This window comes from Tachyglossus aculeatus, chromosome 1 (assembly GCF_015852505.1).
Source record: "Tachyglossus aculeatus isolate mTacAcu1 chromosome 1, mTacAcu1.pri, whole genome shotgun sequence".
NCBI classification, from domain to species: Eukaryota; Metazoa; Chordata; class Mammalia; order Monotremata; family Tachyglossidae; genus Tachyglossus; species Tachyglossus aculeatus.
The window spans coordinates 103,236,099-103,250,753 of NC_052066.1; the positions used below are offsets into that span (position 1 = coordinate 103,236,099).

The window sequence follows — 14,655 nt, forward strand, 5'->3', positions numbered from 1 at the left end:
CACTTTTTAAGCATTTACTATGTGCCATCCATTGGGAAAGTAAAACTTTTAGACAGATTTAGCAAAAATCCCAATGGGGTGTGAGCTATTTAGGACAATTGGAAAAACGTGGCATTTTCTGGTGAGGGATTCATTTCTCTTCTCTGTGCCTCAGTTACCTCTTCTGTAAAATGGGAATTAAGACTGTGAGCCCCATGTGGGACATGGACTGATTCTAACCTTTTACATACCCCAGCCTGGCACAAAGGAAGCCACTTCCTTTCAGTGTGATCTTGGACAAGTCACTTAACTTCTCTGTGCCTCAGTTCCCTCATCTGTAAAACTGGGATTTAAGATTGTGAACCCTGTGTGGGACAGGGACTGTGTCCATTGTGATTATACTGTAACCACCCCAGTGCTTAGTGCAGTGCCTGACACATAGGAAGCCATTTGTCTGTTGTGTGTCTTTGGACAAGTCACAACTTCTCTGTGCCTCAGTTCCCTCATCTGTAAAATGGGGATTAAGACTGTGAGCCCCATGTGGGATGGAGACTGTGTCCAATGCAATTATACTGTATATCATATTTTACCCACCCCAGTGCCTAGTACAGTGCCCGACACAGAGGAAGCCATTTGTCTGCTGTGTGACCTTGGGCAAGTCACTTAACTTCTCTATGCCTCAATTCCCTCATCTGTAAAATGGGGATTAAGACTGTGAGCCCCAAGTGGGACCAACCTGACTAGCTTGCACCTACCCCAGCACTTAGTAGAGTGCCTGGCACGTAGGAAGCCATTTGTCTGCTGAGTCACTTTGGGCAAGTCACGGAACTTTTCTATGCCTCAATTCCTTCATCTGTAAAATGGCGATTAAGACTGTGAGCCCCAAGTGGGACAGGGACTGTGTCCAACCCGATTATATTGCAACAACCCCAGTACTTAGAACGATACTTGGCACCTAGTAAGCACTTAAATACTATGATAATGATGATGATGATTATTATTATCATTAGCAAATACCACAAAAAAGGATCCAAGGGAATAAGGGATAAAAGTCAGAGGCTGGGGAGGGAAGCTTCAACTCCTAGGAATTCCCATCTGTGGGGGCCACTGATCGAGAGAGAGGTTCCAGACTCTGGCCAGGGGCTCTATACTTTCTTTTCTAGTTCCTTCAAAACTCTGTTAATGTCATCCAAACCTGGTGACTGGTTTACAACCAGCTGATCAAATTGGTCTGGAAGGATGTGATAAATATTTGGGAATTATTACCATAACAAGGACGGCAGGTTGAAGATAAGCAGTAGGTTCAAATGGGTCTGGGAGAAATTAATAATAATAATGATGGCATTTATTAAGCGCTTACTGTGTGCAAAGCATTGTCCTAAGCACTGGGGAGGTTACAAGGTGATCAAGTTGACCCACTGGGGGGCTCACAGACTTACTCTCCACTTTATTCATTCATTCATTCATTCAATCGTATTTATTGAGTGCTTACTGTGTGCAGAGCACTGTACTAAACACTTGGGAAGTACAAGTCGGCAACATATAGAGACGGTCCCTACCCAACAATGGGCTCACAGTCTACAAGGGGGAGAGATGAGCTAACTGAAGCACAGAGACGTGAAGTGACTTGCCCAAAGTCACACAGCTGACAAGCGGCGGAGCCAGGATTTGAACCCATGACCTCTGACTCCAAAGCCCATGCTCTTTCCACTGAGAGGTTTATAACGGGTTACTCGAAGGAAGGATGGGAGGCGAGATTGTGAGGATGGATGGTTACTCTAGGCTATCTGCTACTGTTATTGGAGCCAATGTCCTGCCCCAGAAACAGAACTGCTTATGTTTTTGAAATATGGAGGAGAGAGAGGTAAAAAGAGAGAGAGGGAGAGAGATGAAAGAGGCAAATAAAACTACCTCTACCTTTATATCCTGGTAATGCGAGAAAACTCATTCAAACATTTTAAAGTTCTGAAATCACGGGATCATCAAAATATCTGCATGTTTGTTTTATTGGGTTATCCCTTATTGCTGTTGCTTTTCAAGGGTTACTGCTTGCACCCAAAGTCACTGTGTTTCCTGCCAACGTGGCATGCCCTCCAGTGCCCTCCCCCACCCTACCCCCTCGCCCCCCGCATACATTCTTGGTTCAGAAACTCAAAGGCTTAAACAGCCTTTGTAATCAGACATTGTGTCAGAACAGCTTTTAGGCGAAATACTGGTATCCCTTGTGCCTACCTGTGTCCATCTCATCTACGTTGCTGAGGAAATCTTCAGGAGTTGTCGGTATGCTGTAGCATCCTAACCCTAGTCCACTGTCTGTGCTCTGCTCTCTGGAATGGTACGGCCCACTACAAATTCAAACAGGGAGAAAGCGCGGTGAGGATGCTACAGTTCTGGACGAGCCTTCTCGACAGAACTTCTGGCCAGAGCGCAATGGTCCAAATGCTAAAGAACGGGGCTCTAGGGTGGGTCCCCGGGTCTATCAATCAATCAATCAATCAATCGTATTTATTGAGCGCTTACTATGTGCAGAGCACTGTACTAAGCGCTTGGGAAGTACAGATTGGCATCACATAGAGACAGTCCCTACCCAACAGTGGGCTCACAGTCTAAAAGGGGGAGAATCAGATCTGCCGTTCTGATTCTCCCAGGCTCTCCCAAGGGGAGACCATACCAGCACTTCCCTCCTCCCCTTCCCTCCCTCCGCTCCCGCCCCCGTTTGGCAGAAACCAATGAGAAACAATGGGCCTCATTTTCCCCTATTTATTCATTCATTCAATCACATTTACTGAGTGCTTACTGTGTGCAACGCACCGTACTAAGCGTTTGGGAAAGTATAATACAACAATAAGCGATAAACTATGAGTTTATAACCAATAAACTATTTAGATTGAGTTCATGGAGCAAACTCAGATTTGTGGATATGAACAACTCCTCTGTCCCAAAACCGTGCTCACATCCTTGAAGATGTGGGAGAATCAAACCCAATAAGTGCTAACTAAGCAAATAAAATTTTAACAATCTCTATCAAGTGGCTATTAAACACAGTACCCTAATCTCTTCTTTATTTTCACATGTCTTTTAAGTGAGAACAATAAATATCCTATCCTCACCCACCTCGCTTCTATCCAGGTTTTGATGTTCACTTTCAATCTTTTGTGGCATGGACACAGAGGTCTTAAAATAGGTTACTTTTTCTCCTCTTTCACCTCATCCCTCTTTCCTGTGATTTCAGTCATCACTGATGCTAGCTTCTGCTAGCACATGAGTTTTTATTATGCATTTTGGCTAGAACATTGTTAGGGAACTGGGGAAGCTTCAGCTGACAATGAGTTTATTTGAATATTTCCATGGGATCAGAGGAGCCCTTCAAACGCTGGAACAGGCAAGGACTATGATGTTGGTTTTCCTTAATCTGGGGCTTGGCTAGGATGCAAGTCCGGTATTCTGGGAGGACTGGGTGTTGTACTGGACTCTCCCAAGTGCTTAGTACAGTGCTCTGTGCACAATACCACTCAATAAATACCACTGATGATGGATGACGACGGGTGGATTTTGCTCGAAATGTAACTAGGAAACATGTCATCACCTTCTTACCTCTCAACTACCAAAAACAGCATCATCAGACCAACCCCCTCCTATTTAGGATGATTGTCATGAGGCTCAAGTCCCAGAGCTGTGCCCTCGAGGTGATTGGCCCTGGAATGCAGTCAGTTTCCCAGGCAATTGTGGGAATCTCCCCCCCCAGCCTCCCGCGCCCAAGGCGGTGTGCATCCCCATTGCCAGGCTAGGAGCAGCGTGGGAGCGAATCGCGTCTCCTTACCCATTGAGAAAAGGATCCGAGCCGCTATTTGTAATCGATCTCATGTCTTGGGTCATGGCGGGGGTGTTCACAGCAGCTTGAACCGGGGCCATGGTCTCGGACTCCATGGGAAGTTGTCTACACAGTGCGGCTTCCTACATAAACACGAGAGGAAATGGGGGGGAAACGGTTATTTGTTCCTGGATGCTGCTTACGGGAATTGTGACAAGGCATGCATCCAATGAAAACAGTTTCTTCCTGCAATTAGCCGGAGCTTTAGACACGACCCAAACGCCTCTTGATTACTGTGGAAAGTTTGTACCTCAATGGAGTTCCCATTTTACAATCCATCTGTGCTATTTACTAAGTGCTTACTGTGTGCACAGCACTGTCCTAAGCATTTGAGACAGTATAACAGAGTTGGTAGACCACCACGCAAAGCCAGTGAAGGCCATGGCACAGCTAGGATTAAAACTCAGCATTTCAAGTTTCCAACTGGTAAGCCATACGGTTTCAAAACACCGGCTTTGGCTCAGAACAATTCTTTTTTTCCTTTTTTGGGTTGAATTTCTCATTTGCTATATAGCATCCACACATATTTTGTGGGTATCTTTACACATACACACATACAAGCACTATTAGAAGCAGCATGGCCTAATGGATAGAGCACAGGCCTGGGTGTCAGAAGGTCATGGGTTCTAATCCTGGCTCTGCCACTTGTCTGCTGTGTGACCTTCAGCAAGTCATTTCACTTTTCTGTGCCTCAGTTCCCTCATCTGTAAAATGGGGATTAAGACTGTGAGCCCCACATGGGACAGGGACTTTGTCCAACCCAATTATCTTGTATCTACCCCAGGGCTTAGAACAGTGCCTGGAACCTAGTAAATGCTTAACAAATACCATTATTATTAATCATAATACTACTACTAAATGAGAACAGTGCTTGGCACATAGTAAACGCTTCACAAACACCATAAAAATAAAAAATAAAAATAAATAAATGGGAGAAGCAGCATGACCTAGTGGCAAGAGAATGGGCTTGGGAGTCAGAGGTTGTGGGTTCTAATCTCGGCTCCGCCACTTGTCTGCTGGGTGACCTTGAACAATTCCCTAACTTCTCTGTGCCTCAGTTACCTCATTTGTAAAATGGAGATGAAGACTGTGAGCCCCGCGTGGGCCAACCTCATTACCTTGTATCTACCCCAGCGCTTAGAATGGTGCTTGGCACACAGTAAGTGCTTAACAAATATCATAATTATTGTTGGTATTATTATTAAAATGTTCAGACAAAACAATAAAAATTGATGAGAAAGAGCAGATAGCATCCATTTTTTCTATTTCTCTATTTCTATAGAGAAGCAGCGTGGCTCAGTGGAAAGAGCCCGGGCTTTGGAGTCAGAGGTCGTGGGCTCAAATTCCAGCTCCACAAACTGTCAGCTGTGTGACTTTGGGCAAGTCACTTAACTTCTCTGGGCCTCAGTTACCTCATCTGTAAATTGGGAATGAAAATTGTGAACCCCTCTACCCTGGGATAACCTGAACACCTTGTAACTTCCCCAGCACTTAGAACAGTGCCTTGCACATAGTAAGTGCTTAACAAATACCATTATTATTATTATTATTATTATTTTCACTTTTAAATCGACCAATCTATTTCCCTGACTGTGTTTCTTGAGCCTTTGCCACGTTAAAGATACTTTCTGAAAGAGTCCAACTCTCACCCAATGTACAAAGAGGACCTGAAGGGGGCAGGAGGGCTACAGGAGGAAAATTCAAAAGGAAAAACATTTGGGAATGGGGCAGGGCAGCTTTGCGCTTGGAGACAGTCACACTTCTCGGAATGCGGGGCAAGCGTTTCATGGGCCTTGTGAGGAGCAGCCGTCTCAGGGAAGGCACCTCTGTCCCGATATCCGTGAATATAGAAACGGAAATGGAATGGATTTCTTTGACAACCCATTCCTCGGGCCTCTCCTAGTTTGTCATATTGAGAAGACAAAGATAATATGACATGGATAAAACGTGTTATTTCCCCAGAACTGCTGCCTTGTTTCTTTTTTTTTCTTCATTTCTTCTCAAAGATGAGAGAAGTTACGATTTCCTCATTGCTGACTGCTTAGCGGAAGCTGCTCAGCAGATCGTCAGCAATTTAACGCAGAGCACGGATGAAGAGAGCACGGATGTACATATCTATTCTCTTGTACATATCTATTCTCTTGTACATATCTATTCTCTTGTACATATCTATTCTATTTATTCTTGTACATATCTATTCTATTTATTTTATTTTGTTAATATGTTTGGTTTTGTTCTCTGTCTCCCCCTTCTAGACTGTGAGCCCACTGTTGGGTAGGGACTGTCTCTATATGTTGCCAACTTGGACTTCCCAAGTGCTTAGTACAGTGCTCTGCACACAGTAAGTGCTCAATAAATACGATTGATTGATTGATTGATTGAAAGACTACACATTGTCTCCACAGATTCACACTATCATTGCCGAAACCTCAATTCTTAAGGGACTTGAGATACAACAAGCGAAAAAAACATGACCAAAGAGACTTGACCAAGCTTCAACATTTCTCTGCGTAGGTCACCGTGATCTAGCATTATTAATACTTAAGTTTGATTAAGTTGCTGTTGTTATGCTTTATGACAAAGGAAAAAAATATATTTTTCGAGAATTCATTTTGTTTGGTCACAAACTTGCAGGAGATGATTTTGAAAAGGAATGGGAAGGATTCAAAACAAAGCAGGAGAGTGTAACAGGCCTAGTGGATAGAGCACGGGACTGGGAATTATTTATTCTGATGGTTTTGACACCTGTCTACTTGTTTTGCTTTGTTGTCTGTCTCCCCCTTCTAGACTGTGAGCCCGTTGTTGGGTAGGGAGCATCTCTATGTGTTGCCAACTTGTACTTCCCTAGCGCTTAGTACAGTGCTCTGCTCAATAAATACAACTGAATGAATGAATAAACAAATGAATGAATGAAGGACCTGGGTTGTAAGCCCATCTCTGCCACTTGCCTGTTGTGTGACCTCGGGCAACTCACTCAACTTCTCTGTGCTTCTGATGCCTCATCTGTAAAATGGGGATCAAGACTGTGAGCCCAGCATGGGACACGGACTGTGTTCAACTTGATTAGCTTGTATCTATCCCAGTGCTTAGCACAGTGTCTGGTACATAGTAAGTGCTTAACAAATATCATTAAAAAATAAATAAGAGTGTTTTGATCTGCTGGGGCAGAAGGCTCAAGCAAGGCAGCTTTCCAAAACACTCACTGGGAAGGTCGATCTTAGTGAAAACAAGTATAATAATAATGATGGCATTTGTTAAGCGCTTACTATGTGCAAAGCACTGTTCTAAGCGCTGGGCACTGTTCTAAGCGCTGGAGGTATGTGGAGCTGCCAATTTCTATTTCAAAGGAACTCCCACTTTCAACAAACTGTCTGGAGACATAAAAACAATGCTTACTCAACCCTAGTACCTCTGGATCTGACAGGGCATACCCTGGCAACTCTGGAGTTGGCAATACAGAACTCCGGTTCCCCTGGGCTAGTCAATACATCAGTTCCTGCACTAGCTGCCTGGATCATTTTTTTTTTAAATACGTTCAGTACATATCTCCCTACTCCTCAAGAACCTCCAGTGGTTTCCCATCCACCTCCGTGTCAAACGTAAACTCCTCACCATCGGTTTTAAAGCAACGTCAGCTTGCCCCCTTCTATCCTGGCGCATCTATTACAGCCCAACCTGCACGATTCACTCCTCCCTCCCCTTTCCTATCCCACCGACAATCACTCAGCCCTCCTTCAAAGTCTTATTAAAATCCTACCTCCTCTAAGAGGCCTTCCCCTACTAAGCCCTCTTAATAATAATAATAATAATGATGGCATTTATTAAGCGCTTACTATGTGCCAAGCACTGTTCTAAGCGCTGGGGAGGTTACAAGGTGATCAGGTTGTTCCACCGGGGGCTTACAGTCTTCACCCCCATTTTACAGATGAGGTAGCTGAGGCACAGAGAAGTTAAGTGACTTGCCCAAAGTCACACAGCTGACAACTGGCGGAGCCGGAATTTGAACCCATGACCTCTGACTCCAAAGCCCGTGGTCTTTCCACTGAGCCACAATGCTTTTCTGCAGCGTTTCTGCACTCTTTATTCACCCCACCCTCAGTCCCACAGCACTTATATATGTTTCCATAATTTATTTAAATGTCTGTCTGCCCCAATAGACCATAAGCTCCCTTAGGGCAGGGAATGTGTCCAGGAACACTGTACTCTCCCAAGCACTTAGTACAGTGCTCTGTACATAGTAAGCGCTCAGTAAATACCACTGATTAATTAAATTTGGCAAGTAGGGGACAGAGAGGTGCCGGTCAAGGAGGCCCATTTATGTGGCCCATGCAGGGGGTCCTCAGCCCCTAGAAAGGGGCTCGGTGAGGGAATCTTGGCCCTGTCATTTGCCTGCTGTGTGATCCTGGGAAAGTCACTAAAGTTTTCTGTGTCTCAGTTTCCGCTTCTGTGAAATGGGGGCTATATTCATTCATTCATTCAATCATATTTATTGAGCGCTTACTGTGTGCAGAGCACTGTACTAAGCGCTTGGGAAGTACAAATTGGCAACATATAGAGATGGTCCCTACCCAACAGCGGGCTCACAGTCTAGAAGAGGGAGACAGACAACAAAACCAAACATATTAACAAAATAAAATAAATAGAATAAATATGTACAAGTAAAATATATAGAGTAATAAACATGTACAAACATATATACATATATACAGGTGTTGTGGGGAGGGGAAGGAGGTAAGGCAGGGGGGATGGGGGGGATGGGGATCTGTTCTCCCAACAGTGAGACTTCTGTGGGACAAGGAGTGTATCCACCCTGATTAACTTGTATCAATCCTAGTGCTTAGTAGTAAAGTGACTGGCCTGGAGTAAAGGCTTAACAAACACTACCATTATTAGTACCATTATTTTGCTAATAACAACAGCAACAATACTGCTACTACTACTAACAATAATCAGAGTACAGAGGCGGGAGAGATGGAAGGTACTGCATTACCACTCTCTCCTTTGCTCCTTTCCCTGATTTTGGGGTTGGACTGCAAACCTCACTCAGCCCTTGAAAAGCAGTAGCAGCAGTAGCACTCATAATAATAATGATTATTATTATTATGAAATTTATTAATCACTTACTATGTGCCAAGTAGCCTCTCAGGGTTGCACCTGGAGAGTTTCCTGTCCTCTACCAGTCTCGGCTATGGGAGGGAGAGTCAAGCAGAGGCATACCCATTCCATTCCTAGCTTGGTCAATGGCTAGCGAGCGGAAGGCAATCTGCTACAAGTCCAAATTCATCCATGCTGGGCAGCAGTGGCGTGGGAGAGAATAGAGGGTGAAGACCCAAGTTTACTGTGTGGAAGGCGGCGATGGTAAACCACTTCCGTATTTTTATCAAGGAAACTCTCTGGACACACTACCAGAACAATTGCAGATGGAAAGCGGGGCGTTCTGGGAGAGATGTGTCTGTGGCGTCACTATGGGTTGGAAAGTCATTCATTCATTCAATCATGTTTATTGAGTGCTTACTGTGTGCAGAGCATTGTACTAAGCCCTTGGGAAGTCCAAGTCAGCAACATATAGAGACGGTCCCTACCCAACAGTGGGCTCACAGTCTAGAAGGGAGAGATGGACGACAAAACAAAACATATTAACAAAAGAAAATAAATAGAATAAATATGTACAAGTAAAATAAATGAATAATTCATTCATTCATTCAATCATATTCATTGAGCGCTTACTGTGTGCAGAGCACTGTACTAAGCGCCCGGGAAAGTCCAAGTCGGCAACATATAGAGACGGTCCCTACCCAACAGCGGGCTCACAGTCTAGAAGGGGGAGACGGAGAACAAAACAAAACATATTAACAAAAGAAAATAAATAGAATAAATATGTACAAGTAAAATAAATGAATAGAGTAATTCATTCATCCATTCAATCGTATTTGAGCGCTTACTGTGTGCAGAGCACTGTACTAAGCGCTTGGGAAGTCCAAGTCGGCAACATATAGAGACGGTCCCTACCCAACAGCGGGCTCACAGTCTAGAAGGGCGAGATGGACGACAAAACCAAACATATTAACAAAAGAAAATAAATAGAATAAAAATGTACAAGTAAAATAAATGGAGTAATAAATCTGTACAAACATATATACATATATACAGGTGCTGTGGGGAGGGGAAGGGGAAATGACTCAATGGCATAAGACAAGAGACAATGTGCAAAGCACTGTTCTAAGTACTGGGGTAGATACAGGGACACAGTCCCTGTCCTACATGGGGCTCACACTCTTAATCCCTATTTTACAGATAAAGTGACGGAGGCCCAGAGAAGTGAACTGACCTGCTCAAGCTCATAAAACAGACTGTGGCAGAGCAAGGATTAGAACCCAGTTCCTTCTGATTCCCAGGCCCCTGCTCTACCCACTAAGCCACGCTGCTTCTCGTACTGCTTCTAGTAGTAGAAATGACATTTATTGATCAACCACTGGGTGCAATGCACTGTGCTAAGTGCTTGCTTGGGGAGTACAAAACAAGCGATACATACCCTGCCCACATGGACCTTACACTTCACTTTAATGATGGGACAGACAGAAAAGTATTGCAGAGTAATCAAAATTAAATACTTGCATGTACAATAGAACACACATTAGTACACAAGGGCTGAGGATTGAATTCATTCATTCGATAGAATTTATGAAATGCTTACTGTGTGCAGAGCATTGTACTAAGCGCTTGGAATGAGGGTGAGTAGATACGGGAGTGGGAGTGCTAGTAGTGGCCAGTGGGTTGTTATATCTCGAGATGCTGGGAATTAATCGGGGAAGGTGTGTTGGGCTTTCAGGAAGGTTACGACAAGACCTGAGTGTCTTAGAGCTGAAAACATTCAAATGGTGGCTTTCTGGGCTGTTAGCTCTTTGAAAATTGTTCTCTCCTACTCCCCATCGCCCTTAAAATCCTTGCTCCTTTCCCCCTCCCACCTCAAAATGAAAAGCTGGCATCTCTACAGGCCACTGTGGGGTTTCACAAGAAAGAACTTCTCCGTCCAGCTTTCGGGGAAGCTCCACATTGGCAGGACTAAACTAACTACTAAGGGAGGGTGGAGAGACTATTTGCATGCCTAGTGGAAAGAGTACAGGCCTGGGAGTTAGAGGACCTGGGTTCTAACCTCAGCTTTGTCACGTACCGGCTGTGGGATCTCAGTTAAACCACTTCACTTCTCCGTGCCTTAGTTTTCTCATCTGTAAAATTGTAATTCAATACCTATTCTCCCTCCCTCTTAGACTATAAACTCCATATGGGACAGAGACTGTGTCCAACCTGATTATTATTTATCTACCAGAGAAGCAGCGTGGCTCAGTGGAAAGAGCCCAGGCTTTGGAGTCAGAGATCATGGGTTCAAATCCCGGCTCTGCCACACGTCTGCTGTGTGACCTTGGGCAAGTCACTTAACTTCTCTGAGCCTCAGTTATCTCATCTGTAAAATGGGGATTAAGACTGTGAGCCCCACATGGGACAACTTGATCACCTTGTTTCCCCCCCAGCGCTTAGAACAGTGCTCTGCACATAGTAAGTGCTTAACAAATGCCAAAATTGTGGCTCAGTGGAAAGAGCCTGGGGTTTGAACTCAGAGGTCATGGGTTCAAATCCCGGCTCCGCCACTTGTCAGCTGTGTGACTTTGGGCAAATCACTTCACTTCTCTGGGCCTCAGTTACCTCATCTGTAAAATGGGGATTAAGACTGTGAGCCCCCCGTGGGACAACCTGATCACCTTGTAACCTCCCCAGTGCTTAGAACAGTGCTTTGCACATAGTAAGCGCTTAATAAACGCCATCATTATTATTATTAACAAATGCCAAAATTATTATTATTTACTCTGAGCACTTTCTAGGCAGGGTTTAATCTTATATGGAGAACATCGGGGAGTTTCCAGTGGCCAACACAAAAGCGCTAGCTTTCTGTTGAAAAGAAAATATTTATATTCAATTCCTGCTTCTGATGTTCAGTTTGCCTGAACAACAGCTCTGGCCCTGGAGAAGAGAAATTCCCATCCATCACACCTTGGGAGGGAGTCTTCTAACTCAAACTGGGGTGGAACACCAGGCTCTCGGGGGTGACGGGGGGCATCAGCTGCTTGCTCTTGGAATTCAGAAAGACCATAATGAAAGACAAACAACCCAAGCTCTAATTTGAGCAGGAAGCACCTGTAAACCCTGCTGGAACCCAACAGCTGAGGATGAGAGAGGAGACGGGCATCGGAGCAAAGAGACTCGTTACTGAAGCTGAGGGGGTGGAGGGGGAGCTGTCTGACCCCGGCCACGCTTGTAACTCAAAGAATGATTTTCACCACACAGAGGTGGAAGCTCCGTTATTGTTCCCGATGCAACTGGTGACTCTAGCGTTCGATGGCATTTACTGGGTGCAGGGCACTATAGTAAGCTCTTGGGAGAGTACAATGCTACACCGCATTGGTAGACACGCTCCCTCCATACAAGGTACTTACTGCCTAGAGGGGGTGACGGACATTAAAATAAATGAAGGATAAGGACATAAGTGCTTTGGGGCTGAGGGTGGGGTGAAGATCAAATGCTTAAAGACAGGGCAGATCCAAGTGCAACTCTGGGGTTTTTGGAAGCTAGCTGTGGAAAAAAGGCATCACGCTTCCAAACTCTAAATGAAGTCCTGGGAAAGAGGCCCGCTATGCTATGTGCTCCTCTCTCCCACATGGCCTGGCTTCTCTTTCCCCAACCACCACGATCCTCGGCAAACACCCCAAGCCCTCTGCTCTCCATACCACAAAGCCTAACTTGCCCAACATTGACTCATTTCCCATTCATCTCCATACTTAGCCGTTCTTTCTACAAGATCAGGCAACTCTATGAGACCCGAAATGATCCTCGAAACTCACCTATGGCTTCGAGACCTGCGTAATCTGAGGGGGACCGTAGAAAGAACATATCTGTAATTCATATATTTCTATTAATGTCTGTCTCCCCCTCTAGACTGTAAGCTCATTGTGGGCAGGGAATGTGTCTATTGTTGTATTGTAATCTCCTGAGCACTTAGTTCAGTGCTCTGCACATAATAATAATAATAATAATGATAGCATTTATTAAGCCCTTACTATGTGCAAAACACTGTTCTAAGTGCTGGGGAGGTTACAAAGTGATGAGGTTGTCCCACGGGGGGGCTCACAGTCTTAAAACCCATTTTACAAATGAGGGAACTGAGGCCCAGGGAAGTGAAGTGTCTTGCCCAAAGTCACACAGCTGACAAGTGGCGGAGCTGGGATTTGAACCCATGACCTCTGACTCCAAAGCCAGGGCTCTTTCCACTGAGCCACACTGCAGTAAGTGTTCAATAAATATGCTTGAATGAATGAATTAAAGAATGGAAACATCCAAAACAGTGGAAAGAACACACAGACATCACAGAGAAGCAGCGTGGCTCAGTGGAAAGAGCCCGGGCTTTGGAGTCAGAGGTCATGGGTTCAAATTCTGACTCCGCCAATTGTCAGCCATGTGACTTTGGGCAAGTCACTTAACTTCTTGGTGCTTCAGTTACCTCATCTGTAAAATGGGGATTAAGACTGTGAGCCCCCCGTGGGACAACCTGATCACCTTGTAACCTCCCCAGCGCTTAGAACAGTGCTTTGCATATAGTAAGTGCTTAACAAATGCCATCATTATTATTACATCACCACAAGTCCTACAATCAATCAATCTATTTATTGAGCTGTTACTGTGTGCCGAGCAATGAGGTAAGTCCTTGGGAGAGTACAATCTACCAGTTGGTAGGCATGTTCCCTGCCCACTATGAGTTTACAGTCTAGAGGGGATAACTCCTACGAGGATAATTCCTGGGTCACACTAGCCAGCCAGGATAGCAATCAATCAATCAGTGGTATTTATTGATGACACCATTTCCCCTGCTGCTCTCCCTAGAGGGAGACTCATCTTCACCCATTCCCCAAGACTCACTGGGAAAGGGGCAGGAGATGGGTTTCTTCTAGCCCCCCAAAGCATCTTTTCCACCATTCCACCTCCCCATCCCTCTCTTTCTTTTCCTTTGAAGCCCATATCATGTCTCTACCATCCACTCCAGATACTAGTCAGTCATCTACCGCAGTTATCATCTCTAAACACTGTACGATCTCTGCCCTCTTCAACTCTGAAATCCCGCTATCTGACCACAACCTCCTCAGCTGTCTTCTTTCCCACACACCTCTTCCCCACAAATCTGTTCTTTTCCCCCACAGAGACCTCCGATCTTTTAACCTCAGTAACCATGCCCTATTTAGCCTCCATATTCAAACTACTGTCTCTTGACCAAATGGATGACCTCAATACCACCCTCACAGTAACAACCCCCTCTAAGGTCACTAGTGATCTCCTTCTTGCCAAATCCAATGGCCTCTATTCCATCCTAATCCTTCTCGACTGCTCAACTGCCTTCGATACTGTCGACTATCCCCTTCTCCTGGAAGTATTAACCAACTTCAGTTTCACGGACACTGTCCTCTCCTAGTTCTCCTCCTATATGCTCATTCTCAGTCTTTTTCACAGGCTCTACCTCTGAGGCAGAGGCCCACCCCCGAACTGTGGGTATCCCTCAATGTTCAGTTCGGGATCCCCTTCTATTCTCCATCTACACCCACTCCCTTGAATAACTCATTCGCTCCATGGCTTCAACTTTCACCTCTATGTGAATGATACCCAAATTTACATCTCCTCCCCTGATCTCTCTCCCTCTCTGCAGTCTCGCATCTCCTCTTGCCTTCAAGACATCTCTCCTTGGATGTCATCCCTTCACCTCAAAC

General features: G+C 45.0%; 1 protein-coding gene and 1 non-coding gene across 2 annotated transcripts in view; one reads left to right on the forward strand and one right to left on the reverse strand.

Moving 5' to 3' along the window:
- The window catches only part of WWTR1 (WW domain containing transcription regulator 1), a 197,249-nt gene that overhangs the window by 5,731 nt on the left and 176,863 nt on the right, over positions 1 to 14,655 (reverse strand). Inside the window, exons 4-5 of the mRNA XM_038766222.1 lie at positions 3,800 to 3,933; positions 2,212 to 2,324 (exon numbers count right to left, since the gene is read on the reverse strand). Of these exons, the coding sequence (XP_038622150.1) occupies positions 2,212 to 2,324; positions 3,800 to 3,933 (247 nt within the window). The remainder of the gene's footprint in view (positions 1 to 2,211; positions 2,325 to 3,799; positions 3,934 to 14,655) is intronic.
- LOC119936781 lies at positions 8,987 to 9,124 on the forward strand. The gene has a single exon (XR_005453845.1). It is a non-coding gene; the product is annotated as a small nucleolar RNA SNORA7 (small nucleolar RNA).